Source organism: Pinus tabuliformis, chromosome 4_1 (genome assembly GCF_031772625.1).
Source record: "Pinus tabuliformis cultivar Carrire ecotype Pingquan chromosome 4_1, CPIR1, whole genome shotgun sequence".
NCBI lineage: Eukaryota > Viridiplantae > Streptophyta > Pinopsida > Pinales > Pinaceae > Pinus > Pinus tabuliformis.
The window spans coordinates 783,897,995-783,912,013 of NC_142303.1; the positions used below are offsets into that span (position 1 = coordinate 783,897,995).

At 38.2% G+C, this 14,019-nt stretch overlaps 1 protein-coding gene across 1 annotated transcript in view; it reads left to right on the forward strand.

Moving 5' to 3' along the window:
- The window catches only part of LOC149178508 (MAP3K epsilon protein kinase 1-like), a 199,982-nt gene that overhangs the window by 22,255 nt on the left and 163,708 nt on the right, over positions 1-14,019 (forward strand). Inside the window, exons 3-6 of the mRNA XM_089420367.1 lie at positions 13,026-13,046; positions 13,296-13,369; positions 13,574-13,664; positions 13,809-13,892. Coding sequence (XP_089276493.1) covers positions 13,026-13,046; positions 13,296-13,369; positions 13,574-13,664; positions 13,809-13,892 — 270 coding nt within the window. The remainder of the gene's footprint in view (positions 1-13,025; positions 13,047-13,295; positions 13,370-13,573; positions 13,665-13,808; positions 13,893-14,019) is intronic.

The following is a 14,019-nucleotide window of genomic DNA, read 5'->3' on the forward strand; positions in this document are numbered from 1 at the left end:
AATGATGGCGAGGGCTTGCTTATATACCTAGGAAGGTACCTCCTCATAGACGATCATGTCCTTAGGGACATACCTCTTCATTAACTAATTACTAGTTAGTTAATCATTATTTATTATTATTATTGTTTACATTATTTGTATTATTTTATATATATTTTATTCATAACATTGCCTTCATCTTCAAAAAGCTTTGTCCTCAAAGCTTACTGATGAAGAGGCTTGATCTTTTTTTTTTTTTTTTTGTTTCGAGTGTCTTCTCGTTGCGGAACTGTCATCCTCGTTGATACAAGACGATACAATCCTGTGAGTGATAAACAAAATTGTCGAACTATGAATGGATCTGACCATTCTAAGTTAATCTTTTGTGGAAGTTATCGATTACTAGAAACTTGTGGTGAATTGTTATCACTGATCATTAGTCCATCAACGAATCAACACATAGGGTGTTCTTGTAAGTTGTTCACAACTCCTAGACGCCCACTGTTGCTCCTTAGCTCTTAGGGACTTCTTCCCTCTATTGCCTTCCTGTGCTGCTCCAATCAGGCAAATTTACGGCATGGAGGGCTGTCCTCTATCACTGCAATATGTGCTTCCCTTCAACAAACTTGGGCTAGACAAACTGCTTTCTTGACTTACTTCTTTTGTCCTTCAAAGATCAGTCCTTGAGCATCACACAATTCTGCTTCTCCTAGCAGGCTCAATGTCCTTAAGTCCTGCACTTAGGACTTCCTTGGACACCTATTTGCTGCCCTCCTAACAGGCCCAAGATGTCCAACGAAACTGTCCTAAACTAGGACCCCAATCCTGCACCCTTCCTCTTTGAAGACATCCACAATTGCTCTGCAAAACATCTTGGATTTGAGCAAGACTTCTCTTTGGCTGTGCAATTACGAATTTCTGCAATCACACTACGAATTCCTGTAATTGCGAATTCTTGAAATCGCATTGCAAATTCCTGTAATCACGGATTTCTGTAGTCACACTGCGAATTCCTATAATCGTGAATTCCTGCAATCATACATGAATTCTTGTATTCGCGAATTCCTGCAATCATACATGAATTCTTGTAATCGCGAATTCCTGCAATTATACGTGAATTCTTGTAATCGCGAATTCCTGCAATCATACGTGAATTCTTGTAATCACGAATTCCTGTAATCATACGTGAATTCTTGTAATCGCGAATTCCTGCAATCACATTACGAATACCTGTAATCATGAATTCTTGCAATCACACATGAACTCCTGTAATTGCGAACTCCTTTGCTTGGCTTCACATGAGAAATTAGTGTAGTGATTGAAAGCTCAAATGAGGCTCCTCCTCTCCATATTTATATGCTTCCTTAGGGTGAACGCCCAACCCTTCCAAAGGGTCTCTTCAAGTGAGTTCGACTTGATTCTTGACAATTAGCCCACACAAACATATAAAAAATAATATATCACAATCTACATGGGATCTCTTGGTGCTTGAAGCGACCCCAATCTTGCACCCTTCCTCCTTGAAGACATCCACATTTTCTCTCCAAAACACCTTGGATCTGAGCAAGACTTCTCTTTGGCTTTGCAATCACGAATTCCTACAATCACATTGCGAATTCCTATAATTGCGAATTCTTGCAATCACACAAGAATTCCTGTAATCACTAATTTCTACAGTCACACTGTGAATTCCTGTAATCGCGAATACTTGCAATCATACGTGAATTCTTGTAATCGCGAATTCCTGCAATCATACGTGAATTCCTGTAATCACGAATTCCTGCAATCACACTGCGAATTCCTGCAGTCACACACGAACTCTTGTAATTGCGAATTCCTTTGCTTGGCTTCACATGAGAAAGAATTGCAGTGATTGAATGCTCAAATGAGGCTCCTTCTCTCCATATTTATATGCTTCCTTAGGGTTAACGTCCAACCCTTCCAAAGGGTCTCTTCAAGTGAGCTCAACTTGATTCTTTAGGACAATTAGGCCACACAAACATATACAAAATAACATCTCACAATCTACATGGGCTCTCTTGGTGCTTGAAGCAACCCCTTGCTCCTCTAAGGGTGCTCTTCCATCTCCAAGCGTCATGTCATCAAAATTCTTCTTGGTTTCACACCCATAAGCTTTGGTGCAAAGCCCACATCTTGGTTTCTTAGCCCACAAAGATCTTTTGTGGTGCCAATTCCTCCACAGCCTTAAACCCTAGGGTTTGGAGTACCTTGCAAGCGACCAATCTCAACAAATGATGTTGCAAGTAATGTGGTACGCTGATGCGGTATAATGATGCATCCACAAGATGTGTGTCATCAAATGATTGACCAAAAGGTGTTGGGTCAGTTTTACGATATGGTATTGTTAATGTGTTCTTTTGGCGATGTCATGGTGACGAATCCTTAGTTGCATACCGTTCATTTAGACATTATTGGTTTTTAAAACTATGAAATAACTATCATAGCAAGCTTAAATCATTAGGTGCCGTTATCATCAATATAACAACCATGAATATCTCGAAGACAATTTAGTACATTTGTTATTTGGGTTTGTTGATATTCTTTTCCTCTCATGAATTCTCATATTATACACATAAACAGGGGTTCATTTATTGTTTGCTTAATGCCTCTTGTCACCGTTTGAGAATGCAAAATTCAATTTGCATTATTTTGACAACATTGCATTAGGACATTAGTATGTTGACAACTTGGATTTTTTTATTTTTTATTTTTGTTTATTTATATATATGTCATATACTTGGAAAATGTTCACGTCTTTTAAGGTATATTTCAGTGTTGAGTTCACATATTTGAAGGCAACTTTGTACATGTGGCCAAGATTCCCTTTTGGAGCCCTTATCCATTTATTTTCATGCATATTTACTCATTGCGTATGCATCTAATGTATCCCAAGGCAATGCCACATTTGGAGGTATTTCACATCATTGAAGCTTTTAGGAGAGCACCATACATGGAGACATTTGGCATCTTTCTGTTATCATGAGGGAAGGGTGGAACCACATGTTGAGGAGTGCTCCATTGACTTGGTCCTTTATTGTTATGTGAATCACTGGAAGATGAGGCTTCTTGAAGGGTGCACCAAGGAAGGAGGTTACACTAGGCATTTATTCGCAATTTCCCTTGCATGTTTTTGGAAGAGGAGCACCCATTCTACACATTGTTTTATGAGATCTTCATTGTAGGGGTACATATGTCCTTGAGATCACCTTTGTAAGGAGTTTGTTAGCAGTGCCCACCATCCTAGGCATAAATATTTTGATAGAATATCTAGATTGTTGCGGGATCAATGCCAGTAGTTGGAGTAGTTGTGGTCATATGAGAAAATTCGACCAATATTAAGGGAGTTATGGTGATACCAATTTTTCCACCTAACCCTAGCTGTATTTGAAGTGACCAACTTGGAGATTTTGAAGAAATTCCCTTAGCTATGATAAGGATCTTTTATCATCCCAAGAAGATCATTTCCGTACATTGAAGAACGTTGTCTTTGACTTGGCATCTATTATTATTTTATTAGGGTAGTGAAGGAGTGGCTATCTACATGAGTGCTTCAATGAAGAGAGGTACACATGGCATGTCTAGACACTTCTTATATTATTTTATTGTCTTTCTTGGAGAAAAGGAGGATCTAGGGTTCTTTAGACTTTTCTCAATAATATTGTATTGTAAAATTAATTTAGGAGAAAAGGCTATAAAAAGAGGGCTTCTCCTCATTTTGCAAGTATGACAACATTTTGGAGAAATGCCCCACACACTTGTATTTGGGGGCCAAATGTAAATTTGCAGTGTTGGAGTTTGATTGTGGAAATATTCAGGGATGGTTTGCATACGGAGCCATAGCCATCATTGTTTCATTTCATTTTTTTTCTTGGTTGGGCATCATATTGTGTTGTTATAGTGGGTATTGATGTTATCAGAATTGGACTGGTCATCGAACCAGTTGACCCCAAAACCGGGAACTAGAAAAAAACTAGAAAAAATTGATCAACCAAAAACATACGTAAATATACAAATTTTGAAAAAAACATATATATTCATTTGCATTCATATGAATCCAAAACATTATACACAAATATGCAAAGTTGATATATAGAGGAAGTACGGGTGCATATAACCAAAATAGCATAGAGTGCAATCCATCTCTAAACCAAAAATACATCAACAAAGAGGCGGCTTTAGATGGCCTCAGAGTAAAAAAAAGTCATGCTACAACAAAACCTACCTATCATCAAAATTATTGCCTATATCGGGATCGTCATCATCAATATCACCCTCTAAGCATTAAAATAAGATAGAAAAAGCTTAACATGTTAGATCGCGTTATGTATAAACTTATTATATTAACTTATTTAACTTAATTTTTAAACTAAGGGGCACGATAAAATATCATGCCCCCTCATGTAATGGTTCCTGGGCTATATTTAAAGGCAGAGCCTTCCTTCATTGTAATCATCATATTTTCAATCAATTAATAAGATATATAATTTTGTCAAATACTGAGCGTGTGTGCTCCAGATTGAGATTTTGTCTGAGTGATGGGTACATTTCTACTAAGGTCATGATAAAGGAGTTCAACAATCAATGCCACCAACATCAAGGTACATAGAGGGCTTGGTGCTCTTGATTAAATGCTAGTTCTGTACCCTCATACATGACAAAATCTGATGGAAACGTTGCAATCCCCCCAATCTTGAAAATCCGAAACTGTTAAGTCTACTGGATTTTGAGTGAGATCTAAAAGTTTACTTTTTCCATATGAAATCCAATGAGATTGAAACCACTCTGAAACACCCTGAAACAATCAATGATAATGTTAAAAATTTAAGTAAAAGTTAAGAATTTAACATTACCATTAATTACATAGCATTAGTAGGGCCCTAGGGTTGAATGTTAGGCCATCCCTCCTAAATTATTGTTTTTTATTTTAAATGTGTTATGAAAGTCAGTCGCATTTTACAGAATCGACCGGTTCTGTATAGAAACTGTTGGTTTTGTGATGGTTCTGTACAGATCAGTTGGTTCTGTGACAGTTCCATATAGAAATCGGCCAATTTGGTACTGAATCGACCTTTTCTAGTTGTATGCCACTGGTTAGGGCCTGAAAATAGTTGGACTGGCTGGTTCAACTTGTTCTAGTATGTTTTTGGTAACATTTGTATGTATTCAAGGCTGGTTGTTCAATAGAAAACCGTCCTCGTATGCTACTCATGTCTTGCATTCTATGTTAGACTCATTTAGATGGTTGATGATTCTGTTGCTGTGTCATTTGAGCAACTTTACTTAGCTGTGAATACAATTTCCAGATGTGTTATACCAATAGACATTGCTGTTTAATGCGTGCTGTGTGGCTTAACATCATTCACAATCAAGTTGCCATCTCATAAATTTGTTTCGACCCCATAGCCCAAGGACAAGGCACTGATCTACTTGAATTCAACACCATATAACTATTGCACATCATAAACTCTTAACATTGCTAAATCTGCTTTAGTTTCAAGGAATATGTTATGAATAAAATAATGTAACGAACAAAGTTTGTATACTCAAAAGTTAAATATTTTAGAAGACTTGGAATATAAAGATCTCCATTGGGATACAAGAATACATTTTAAAAAGTATGAATAAGAATGATATGATGTTACAAATGAGAGTGAGGGCCTCCATATATACCCTAGGCAGGTGCCCCTTCATGGAAGTTCATGTCCCATTTAGACATACCTCTTCAGTACTAATTACTAATTAACTAATCATTATTACAACTATCATCATTATTTATATATATTTTAGTCATAACAAAATAATAAACAATGATCTAACAATCTCATCTAGGGAAACCCACCTTTTGTTAGAGGAGAGTTAGCCTAAAGTTATAGGAGGTTCTATTGAGGTGACAATGGGTTGGAGTTCCAAAAGTTCCCTAGGGTTTGCACTTTGGATGATATGGACTAATCTTGTGTGAAAATCTAAGGAGGTAACGAGTCCAGTGACGAGTGATGGGGTATCACTTGAAACATTAAGATTAAAAATTTGCAACGTAGTGGAACTTGAGGCGTGTTTTGTGATTGTAACTTTATTTTTTAAAACTTTGTGATGTTGGAGAAATGAAAACTACATTTAAATGAAATTTTAATTAGTAGTTCATTCTCATTTTGATTAGCTGCAATCTTTGACAAATTGAAGTACTAGTTGGTTGAGAGGGTGGTGCAAGAAAGTCTAAAGATAGTACGAGTTACCACTTTGACATTCTACATGTGTTGCACCAATAACTTGGTAAATAAAAACGAAGTTGTTGAGTTATTCTCGAGATTGAGTCATGAAGTAAGATTAGGAGAAATGTCTCCAAGTGCTTATGTCAAAGTCTCGTAGAAGGGAGCAGTTTTGATTGTCGAGGCCAATTGGGGAATCCTTAGTAGGGACATGCTTTAGGAATGTACACCACAAACCACTGTCATTCTACTGTCATGGGAGATTGTTAGAGTTTGACAACCTTTAATGGGGATGTAAAAGAAGACCCCACCCATTGAGACAATATTGATATTAATTGAGTAATCATGCAAAAAATATTGGGTATAGTCACGTTTCACTAGATTGCAAGTTGTTGCCATTCATTGGAACAAGTTTTCAATGGAATCTTGAGCGATTGAAAACACCTCTGTGAAGAGTTACAAAAAATATTATTATTTGAAAGATGATGGTGAGGTGAAGAATTTTATAGCTTTTAGTAGGAATGGAGAAAAACTATTGATTGTACTATCGAAAAAATGAAGACCTTAATAAAGATATTGGAGCATGCAGTTACAATTGGGCTAAAGTAGAGATGGTTCATAGAATAATTGTTACTTTGATAAAAGCAAAAAGTTGAAGGTGGTTCCACGGTCCACCTATCTCATTTTGTGAAAATTTCAATCGAGCCTTGTACTTGGAGATGAGAACAAAATACAAGCTTGTGTAAAGTCCCTCGCTTTAGGTGAAGATGGCGCCAATAAAACGCCTTCCATTGCAAGGTTAGATAAGGAGATGATTAATATGATTAGAGAATGAAAAGTGGGAGTAAGGAGATGATTAATATGATTAGAGAATGAAAAGTGGGAGAAATTGAGGAAGAAAAAGGAAATATGGTATGTGGATCATGGAGAATAGGGACACACTGCAACTAATCATCCACATAATGCAAATAAGTAATTTCAACATTTTGAAATAAAATATTGCTCTTTGGAAGAATGTCCTTACAATCTAAAAGCTAAAATCAAGAGAAGGGAAAACAAATCGATATAATGCAAAGAGTAGAAGAGACTACACAATAGGAGGTGATGAGAAGCTTTCCACCCATTCTTCCCATAAGGTACTCTGAAACATAGATTGTTTGGAGGAGAAGCTTCCGAGCTTCATGTCCTTCCAGTGAGTGGAAAATCCATTTGACACATTGTAAAACACACTAGGATTGCCTCCCTTGGCCAGAGGGTCACTTCGATTGGGTTTTTCTAGTTATGAACCAACTTGGCCTTGAATAACAACACACATATTTCATATGCAAAACAAAATGATGTAATGGACGTAGTAGCCTATTTAACCCTGTAGCCTATAGTCATTTGTAAAGGGTGAACCCATTATTTGATGTTACTTGGGTAACATTAGATAATTTGGGGCAAATGGAGGAGTTACCCACAATTTTGTGGGTAATATCCGTAGGAGAATTTTTTTCACCAAGATGGTCCTCAACCGACAGCCAACAACTCCTTGCAGCCACCGGCTAGCTCATTGTGCCATTTCTCTGCCACTTGAGCCAGCCATGTGGTCCTCGCCCATCTGCCTTGATTGTATGTTTGAAGGTGGGCCTCCCAAACCTAAAGGTATGCCTTGTTATTTGGAAATTGAGTATTGTAGTTTGCTTATCATGGACACTTTTGGGCATGGATTAATGGGGGGATTCAACGAAAAGAATCGGCTAGGTTTGTGCTCTTGTCCCCTAGACCCCTTTGGGTATTAACCTTGGATTCTAGTCTCGTTGGATCTCTTTTATTGACCATTTGCTTCCAGGGATGGTATTTCACGGGAAACCCCGATTTTGGTTGCGTGGTCCCGCTCCCTTATCCGCTTATATTACCATCTTTCCATTCATTATTACCCCATTCATCATTTCTCACGCTCGGGTCCACATTCCTCCATTGGGACCACATAGGGTTAGCTTGCCCCTTACCCTTGCCCACACCTTGGGTCATGGCCTGGAATGAAGCCCGAAGGTTGATGCAATTGAAAAGAAAGATAAATGCATATATGGCCACAATCAACAGGAAAATGTACCACAAGATGCAAAAGATGGTCGAGACAAATACATTTAGCACGCAGGCAAAAGCAAATACATGAGCTCTACTCCATCATCATGGCCATTACCCTGGTTCCTATAGGTTCTATGAGCCTTCTTCATCATATAGGAATCCATGATTGTCCCAACCCTTGGGTGGCAACGAATGGCTTGCCCTAGTTACCCCAATGTGGCTAGTCTTGGAAGGATGTGAGCGTTTATGAGTTTTAGTGATCACCCTTGGTAGATCAGTGCCTTAATCTTTGGAAGAATGGAGTCTATGTTGAGTAAGAGTAGGATTTCTTGGTTCCTAGTCAAGGAGGCCTCAGGATCACTTTGTTTGCCTTCTGGTCAAGAAGAAGCAACCTTGCAGCATTTGTGGGCTGTGAGACCACAAAGGGCAAAGGGAGCAATTGGGATCTGTTTTCACTTAACCCAACCCACAATACTTTTGAGTCTTGACTCAGCCAATTCCCACACAACAGGGCACTCCAGGTATTTAAGCCAATCATTAATCAACTAGAACTCTCTGCCTCTTATCCAATCACAACACAAGCATGCGATTTCCAATCTCCGCTCGAACAGTCCTGCTCAACCCTAATCCCATCTCTGCAAGTGCTCCAGTGGAGGCGAGAAGTACCCATTTGTAGATTGCTTTCTGGTAATAGCCAATACGATAGCTCCTGGCTCATACAATCAAAATCAGTTGTTGCATGTGGGTGCATGGGTTCTAGCTTTGCCCCAGCTTCTATGCTCACTCTACAGCCATGTATTCCTTGCCAAATCAGCTATTCCCCATATGCTACTTGCCATCGATCTTCATAAGAGAGTCAAATTGCAAATGGATAAGTTTTGAGAACTTTTACTAGGTTAGTAGCCACGGGGATATTCCCTTAAGTGGGGTCTTCAATCAATCAAAGGTGTTGGGACTTGAGAGTGGGGACTGGGAGTGAGAGAGAGTGGGAAGTGTAACAGTAATTTTCAAATGCTTGTGGGAGTGGCACGTTATGGGAATGCTTTTATATAATATATTGCAATATATTTTACATATATATTTAAAATAATGCAGAATGTCAAATTAGTTGCAGAAAAAGCATCAACCATTAAAGCTTGTGGGAGTGGCACGTTATGGGAATGCTTTTATATAAAATATTGCAATATATTTTACATATATATTAAAAAAAATGCAGAATGTCAAATTAGTTGCAGAAAACATGAAAACATAGATCTATTGGAACAATGATCATTAAAGCATCAACCATTTAGTGTACATCTGGCAGTAATAACTTATAGCATTGTCTTCAAATGATCAACCATAAACATTAACCTTCAAGTTTCAACATATAACATTTGTCATCAACAAACTGGTACAGATAACATCAACCATGAAATAAAACAGAGCATCATGTTCATTACCAAAGAGTTGTAATATTGAGGCAACAGTTCGAACTTCAAAGGTATGTTTAAAGCTCAAAGTTAAAAGGTCATATAATGTTTACAAATAGGCCAAAATTGTTAACTCTGAATTTACTATTGGTGACTTTAAGTGTTACCTTCATTATTGTTCGTTAGCACATTCAGGATAAGATTGGACTTCTCCTTAGTGCATCCTGATTTTTTGGCATCGATGATTCATGGACGCATTCTTAGTCGGTTATATGGCCATGATCCTTTGCAGCAGAGTTGTTAAATTTCAGTTTCCAGGTTTTTGGTGATATTAGTATTACAGACTCATACAGAGTTTGAGCTTCAGAGATCAGTGTTTCCAGCAGGGATAGTACAGGATTCTGCTATTTTTAGCATGTTTTCAACGTTTCTATCCTTATTTGGTTATGGTGATGAACATCAGTTTTCCTCATTGCCTATATTTTTTGAGGCCACTCCTATTTTAAGTGGGTGACGTGGCAGAAAAGCATGGTGACATTTGGTGTCTTTTGATGGTTTAGTTTATTTCTTTTTGGTTTGGTGCAGTTCCATTTGATAGAATCTTGAAAACTACCAAGTCTGCTGAATATTTGATGGGATGTGAAATTCTATTTTGTTCTTATGAAGTCTAATGAGGTTGGAACCCATCTTAAAGATCTTGAAACAATCATGATAATCTAAAAAATTTAAATAAAATGCTAGAAAAAGGAAATATAAAGAAAACGAAAACTAGAAAGGGAAATATAAAGAAAATGGAAACTTTTACTCGAGAATTTTATATTATCATTCTGGGAGCCCCTTGAAAACCCTCGAAGCACACTCTCAAAAAGTGCTTTTGTGAGGGAGCAATTTGGAAGCGTATTCTTGAGGGCACTCTCTGAACAATCCCTCTTGGAGCATGCTTTGGGAGTGAAGTGTGGGGGGAGAGAGCACACTCCCATGTAGCTTGGCTATTTGTTAGTTAAGCAAATGCCTTACAGATGAATGTCAATGGTGTCATTTCTCTTGAACACCTGGGTGAGCAGCCTAGGCCTCGATTCTTCACGCTTTGGGAGTGAAGCTTGTTGGGGAGAGAGGGGGGCACACGTGGGGTGCTCTGATGCAGCTTAGTCTTTAATACATTATACGTGTCAAATTCTTTTATAACTATTTGGAAGTTAAGAGGGGACATGGGTGAGGTGCTCCCACACAGCTTAGCCTTTAATAAATTATATGTGTCATTTTTTTATAACTATTTCGAAGTTAGGCAAATGCCGTACAGCTGAATATCATCCTCTTCATGTTAATTTTAGGTCTGTTCTATGCTTAGAGCAATTTATTTCAATTTTCACAGTTAGCTCAATATCTTTTCCAGATTAGCAATCACATCAGCATTAAAGTAAACTGCAGGTAGAACATAAACATAAATCACAGAAGACAAGCCAAGACAAGAGGACACGAGATGTGGCGCTAGCCAGGGACAAACCCCAATGTGGGGAAACCCTTGACCAATTCTTCTTGTATGTTCTTCAATAGTTCAGCAGAGAGAGAGAGAGGTACATTTACAACAGAGGTCAATACTTTGACTTGTCTAAATAAGAGCTTAGATCATCTCTAAGAAGATGATACATGAGATCAGTAGAAGACATGCTGCTTCAACTGATTATCGAAGGTGACTCCTTCACCTATCATTGTGTTGCATCTCGGCATCATGCTGCACCTCACCGCGCTGCACCATGCTGCTCCCATCATCACAATGCTGGACCTCATGACCATGCATCATACTGCTGCAACTTATGCTGCACCTTCCAATATTGTGACATCTTGCTAATGCTGTCACTGCTCATACTGCCGCACCATGGTTGCTTGCTGTCCCATTGTTTTGCTGCTGTCACTGCTGTACCATCACAACTTGTTATACCTTGCTGCTGTCCCATGCATCTTAGCATTGCCATACCTTGCAACTGTCCCATGCATCTTAGCAGCACTATACCTTGCTGCTGTCCCATGCATCTTAGCTGCTGTCCTATGCATCTTAGCAGCACTATACCTTGCTGCTGTCCCATGCATCTTAGCAGCACTATACCTTGCTGCTGTCCCATGCATCTGTTGTAGGAGTATGGCCTTACGACCCTCCACAACTCATCCAAACAGTTCTGCGTCCCACTGTAATTACAACAGGGATTTGCGGCCTTCAATTTCAGGAAGAAGTTCACCTTAATCCACACCAAACAGTCCAGATTCAATGCTGCTCTTTGGCCTTGTCACCTGCTCAAACTTGGATCCAAAACAGTGAAGAGAAACGCCCTAAATCTTGCCCAGATTTGCCTCTAGGCCTGTGGCTTACCTCCTGTAGCAGCTTGGCCTTATTACAGATGTTTTCTTGCCCAAAACAGACCCTTCACATCAATGTCCTCCTTCTTCTTGAGCTGCCTTAGGATAGCTTTGTTAGGGTTGCCTTTAGGTCTTAGTGAGGGCTGCCTTTAGGTCTGTGTTAGGGTAGGGACCAGCGTATAGGTTTAGGGCTTTTCTTCATGACTGCGTCCTCTACATTAGGGCAGCGTATTTCTTCTTCTTGACTGTGGCTAGGGCAGCCTCTTTTTCTCCAACGCCTAGGGCTTCCACTCCTAGATTTCTCTTCCACTAAAACCCAAGACAAGTGGAGAGAAATCAAGATAGAAGTGTGTGTAGAAATGAAAAAAATAAAATAAAATAAAATGACCCACATGGAGTTTGGCCCTAGTTGCCAATTTTAACACTTGAACACCTTGGTGAGCAGCCGAAACCTCAATTGGTTATTTAAAATTTCTTTTTGCCATAATTTGCCCAAAGAGAAGGATCCAATAGCTCTGGTGAGTTTGTTGGATTCAACTTTCGAATGGACATAGCAGGAGCCGTTGCTGGGTTGACTAGCAACAAGCACTTCGGATGAAATTTCATGCCAGACATCCAAAGAGTGGGTTTAGTTGGTGTCCTTTTTAGTTCATCTTCTGTTGCAAACAAAAGTTATGCTTTCTCAATAATCAGGTGTTTTGAAAGAAATTCTTAATATTTGTACCTGTATAAAGATTTCAATCTTATCTTTGGATTACTTTTTGATGAACTGGATGTATCCTTCTTTGATTTCTGATATTGGGTTTCTTTATTTAAGCCATAACCCTCTAATTTATACGTGAATACTAAAATTTAAATACCCAACAGTTTTATTCATGCAATCAAGGTTTATGTTTGCTTATTTTGCCTTATATGGATATATATAGTATTTATTTGACTTTTTGTTTGAAAATGTTTCCGGTACTGGTTCCTCCATTATCTTCAGCAAGAGATTGATCTTCTAAAGGTACTGTACTCTATCCTCTAAATTAATCTTTTAGTGCACTATGCTGTTTATTTTTCATTCTCTTACATTTTTTTGATGGGAGACAAGTTTTGCAGTGTAAATACTTAACTTTCTAGTCAAAGCTTCTTCTACGATGATGGAATTTTAGATATATGTACTGGTTTTAAATTCATATTCAAGAGTATTGGCCATTGAATTGGGCTCCTTGGCAGTTTTCTATTGTAACAGTGTAATCTTTTTTGAGTGCAGAATCTGAACCATAAAAATATTGTCAAGTACAGGGGCTCCTTTAAGAACAAAACACACTTGCATATTATTCTTGAGTAAGTGTCATCTTACAGTGACTGTTATGGACTGCAATTTTCTTTCCACATGCTTGCTGGTATTTGCCTTTGTTCACTCGAGGGAATAAGCATAATATCAACCGCAGTCTCTTCTCAATAGGACATTTTTAGGTGCACGTATATTATTAGATAACTCCAGCCCATGGAAATTCTAGTTCACGTCTTTTAAATTTTGGTTTGTAGGTATGTAGAAAATGGTTCACTTGCCAGCATCATCAAGCCAAACAAGTTTGGAGCATTCCCTGAATCTCTTGTGGCTGTTTACATTGCCCAGGTTTGCCTTTCGAATAGATTCTTACGTAGTATTTAACCATATCCAAAAAAAATGTATTAGACATTTTTCACTTGAAATCTGTGCACAAATTTATGTTTTTGTTGTATATTCTCTTTCATAACCACCTTTTCATATCTGGACCAGGTACTGGAGGGCTTGGTTTATCTTCATGAACAAGGTGTCATTCATCGAGATATAAAGGGTGCAAACATCTTGACAACAAAAGAGGTTAGGGCTATGTATCATTAGTTCCTTATTTTCAACTCTTTAATAGACAGACAACATCTTTTCTGATCTTTTATTCAATTGAAATTATGTAATATACTTCTGCTAATATATGCTATTATAACCCAAC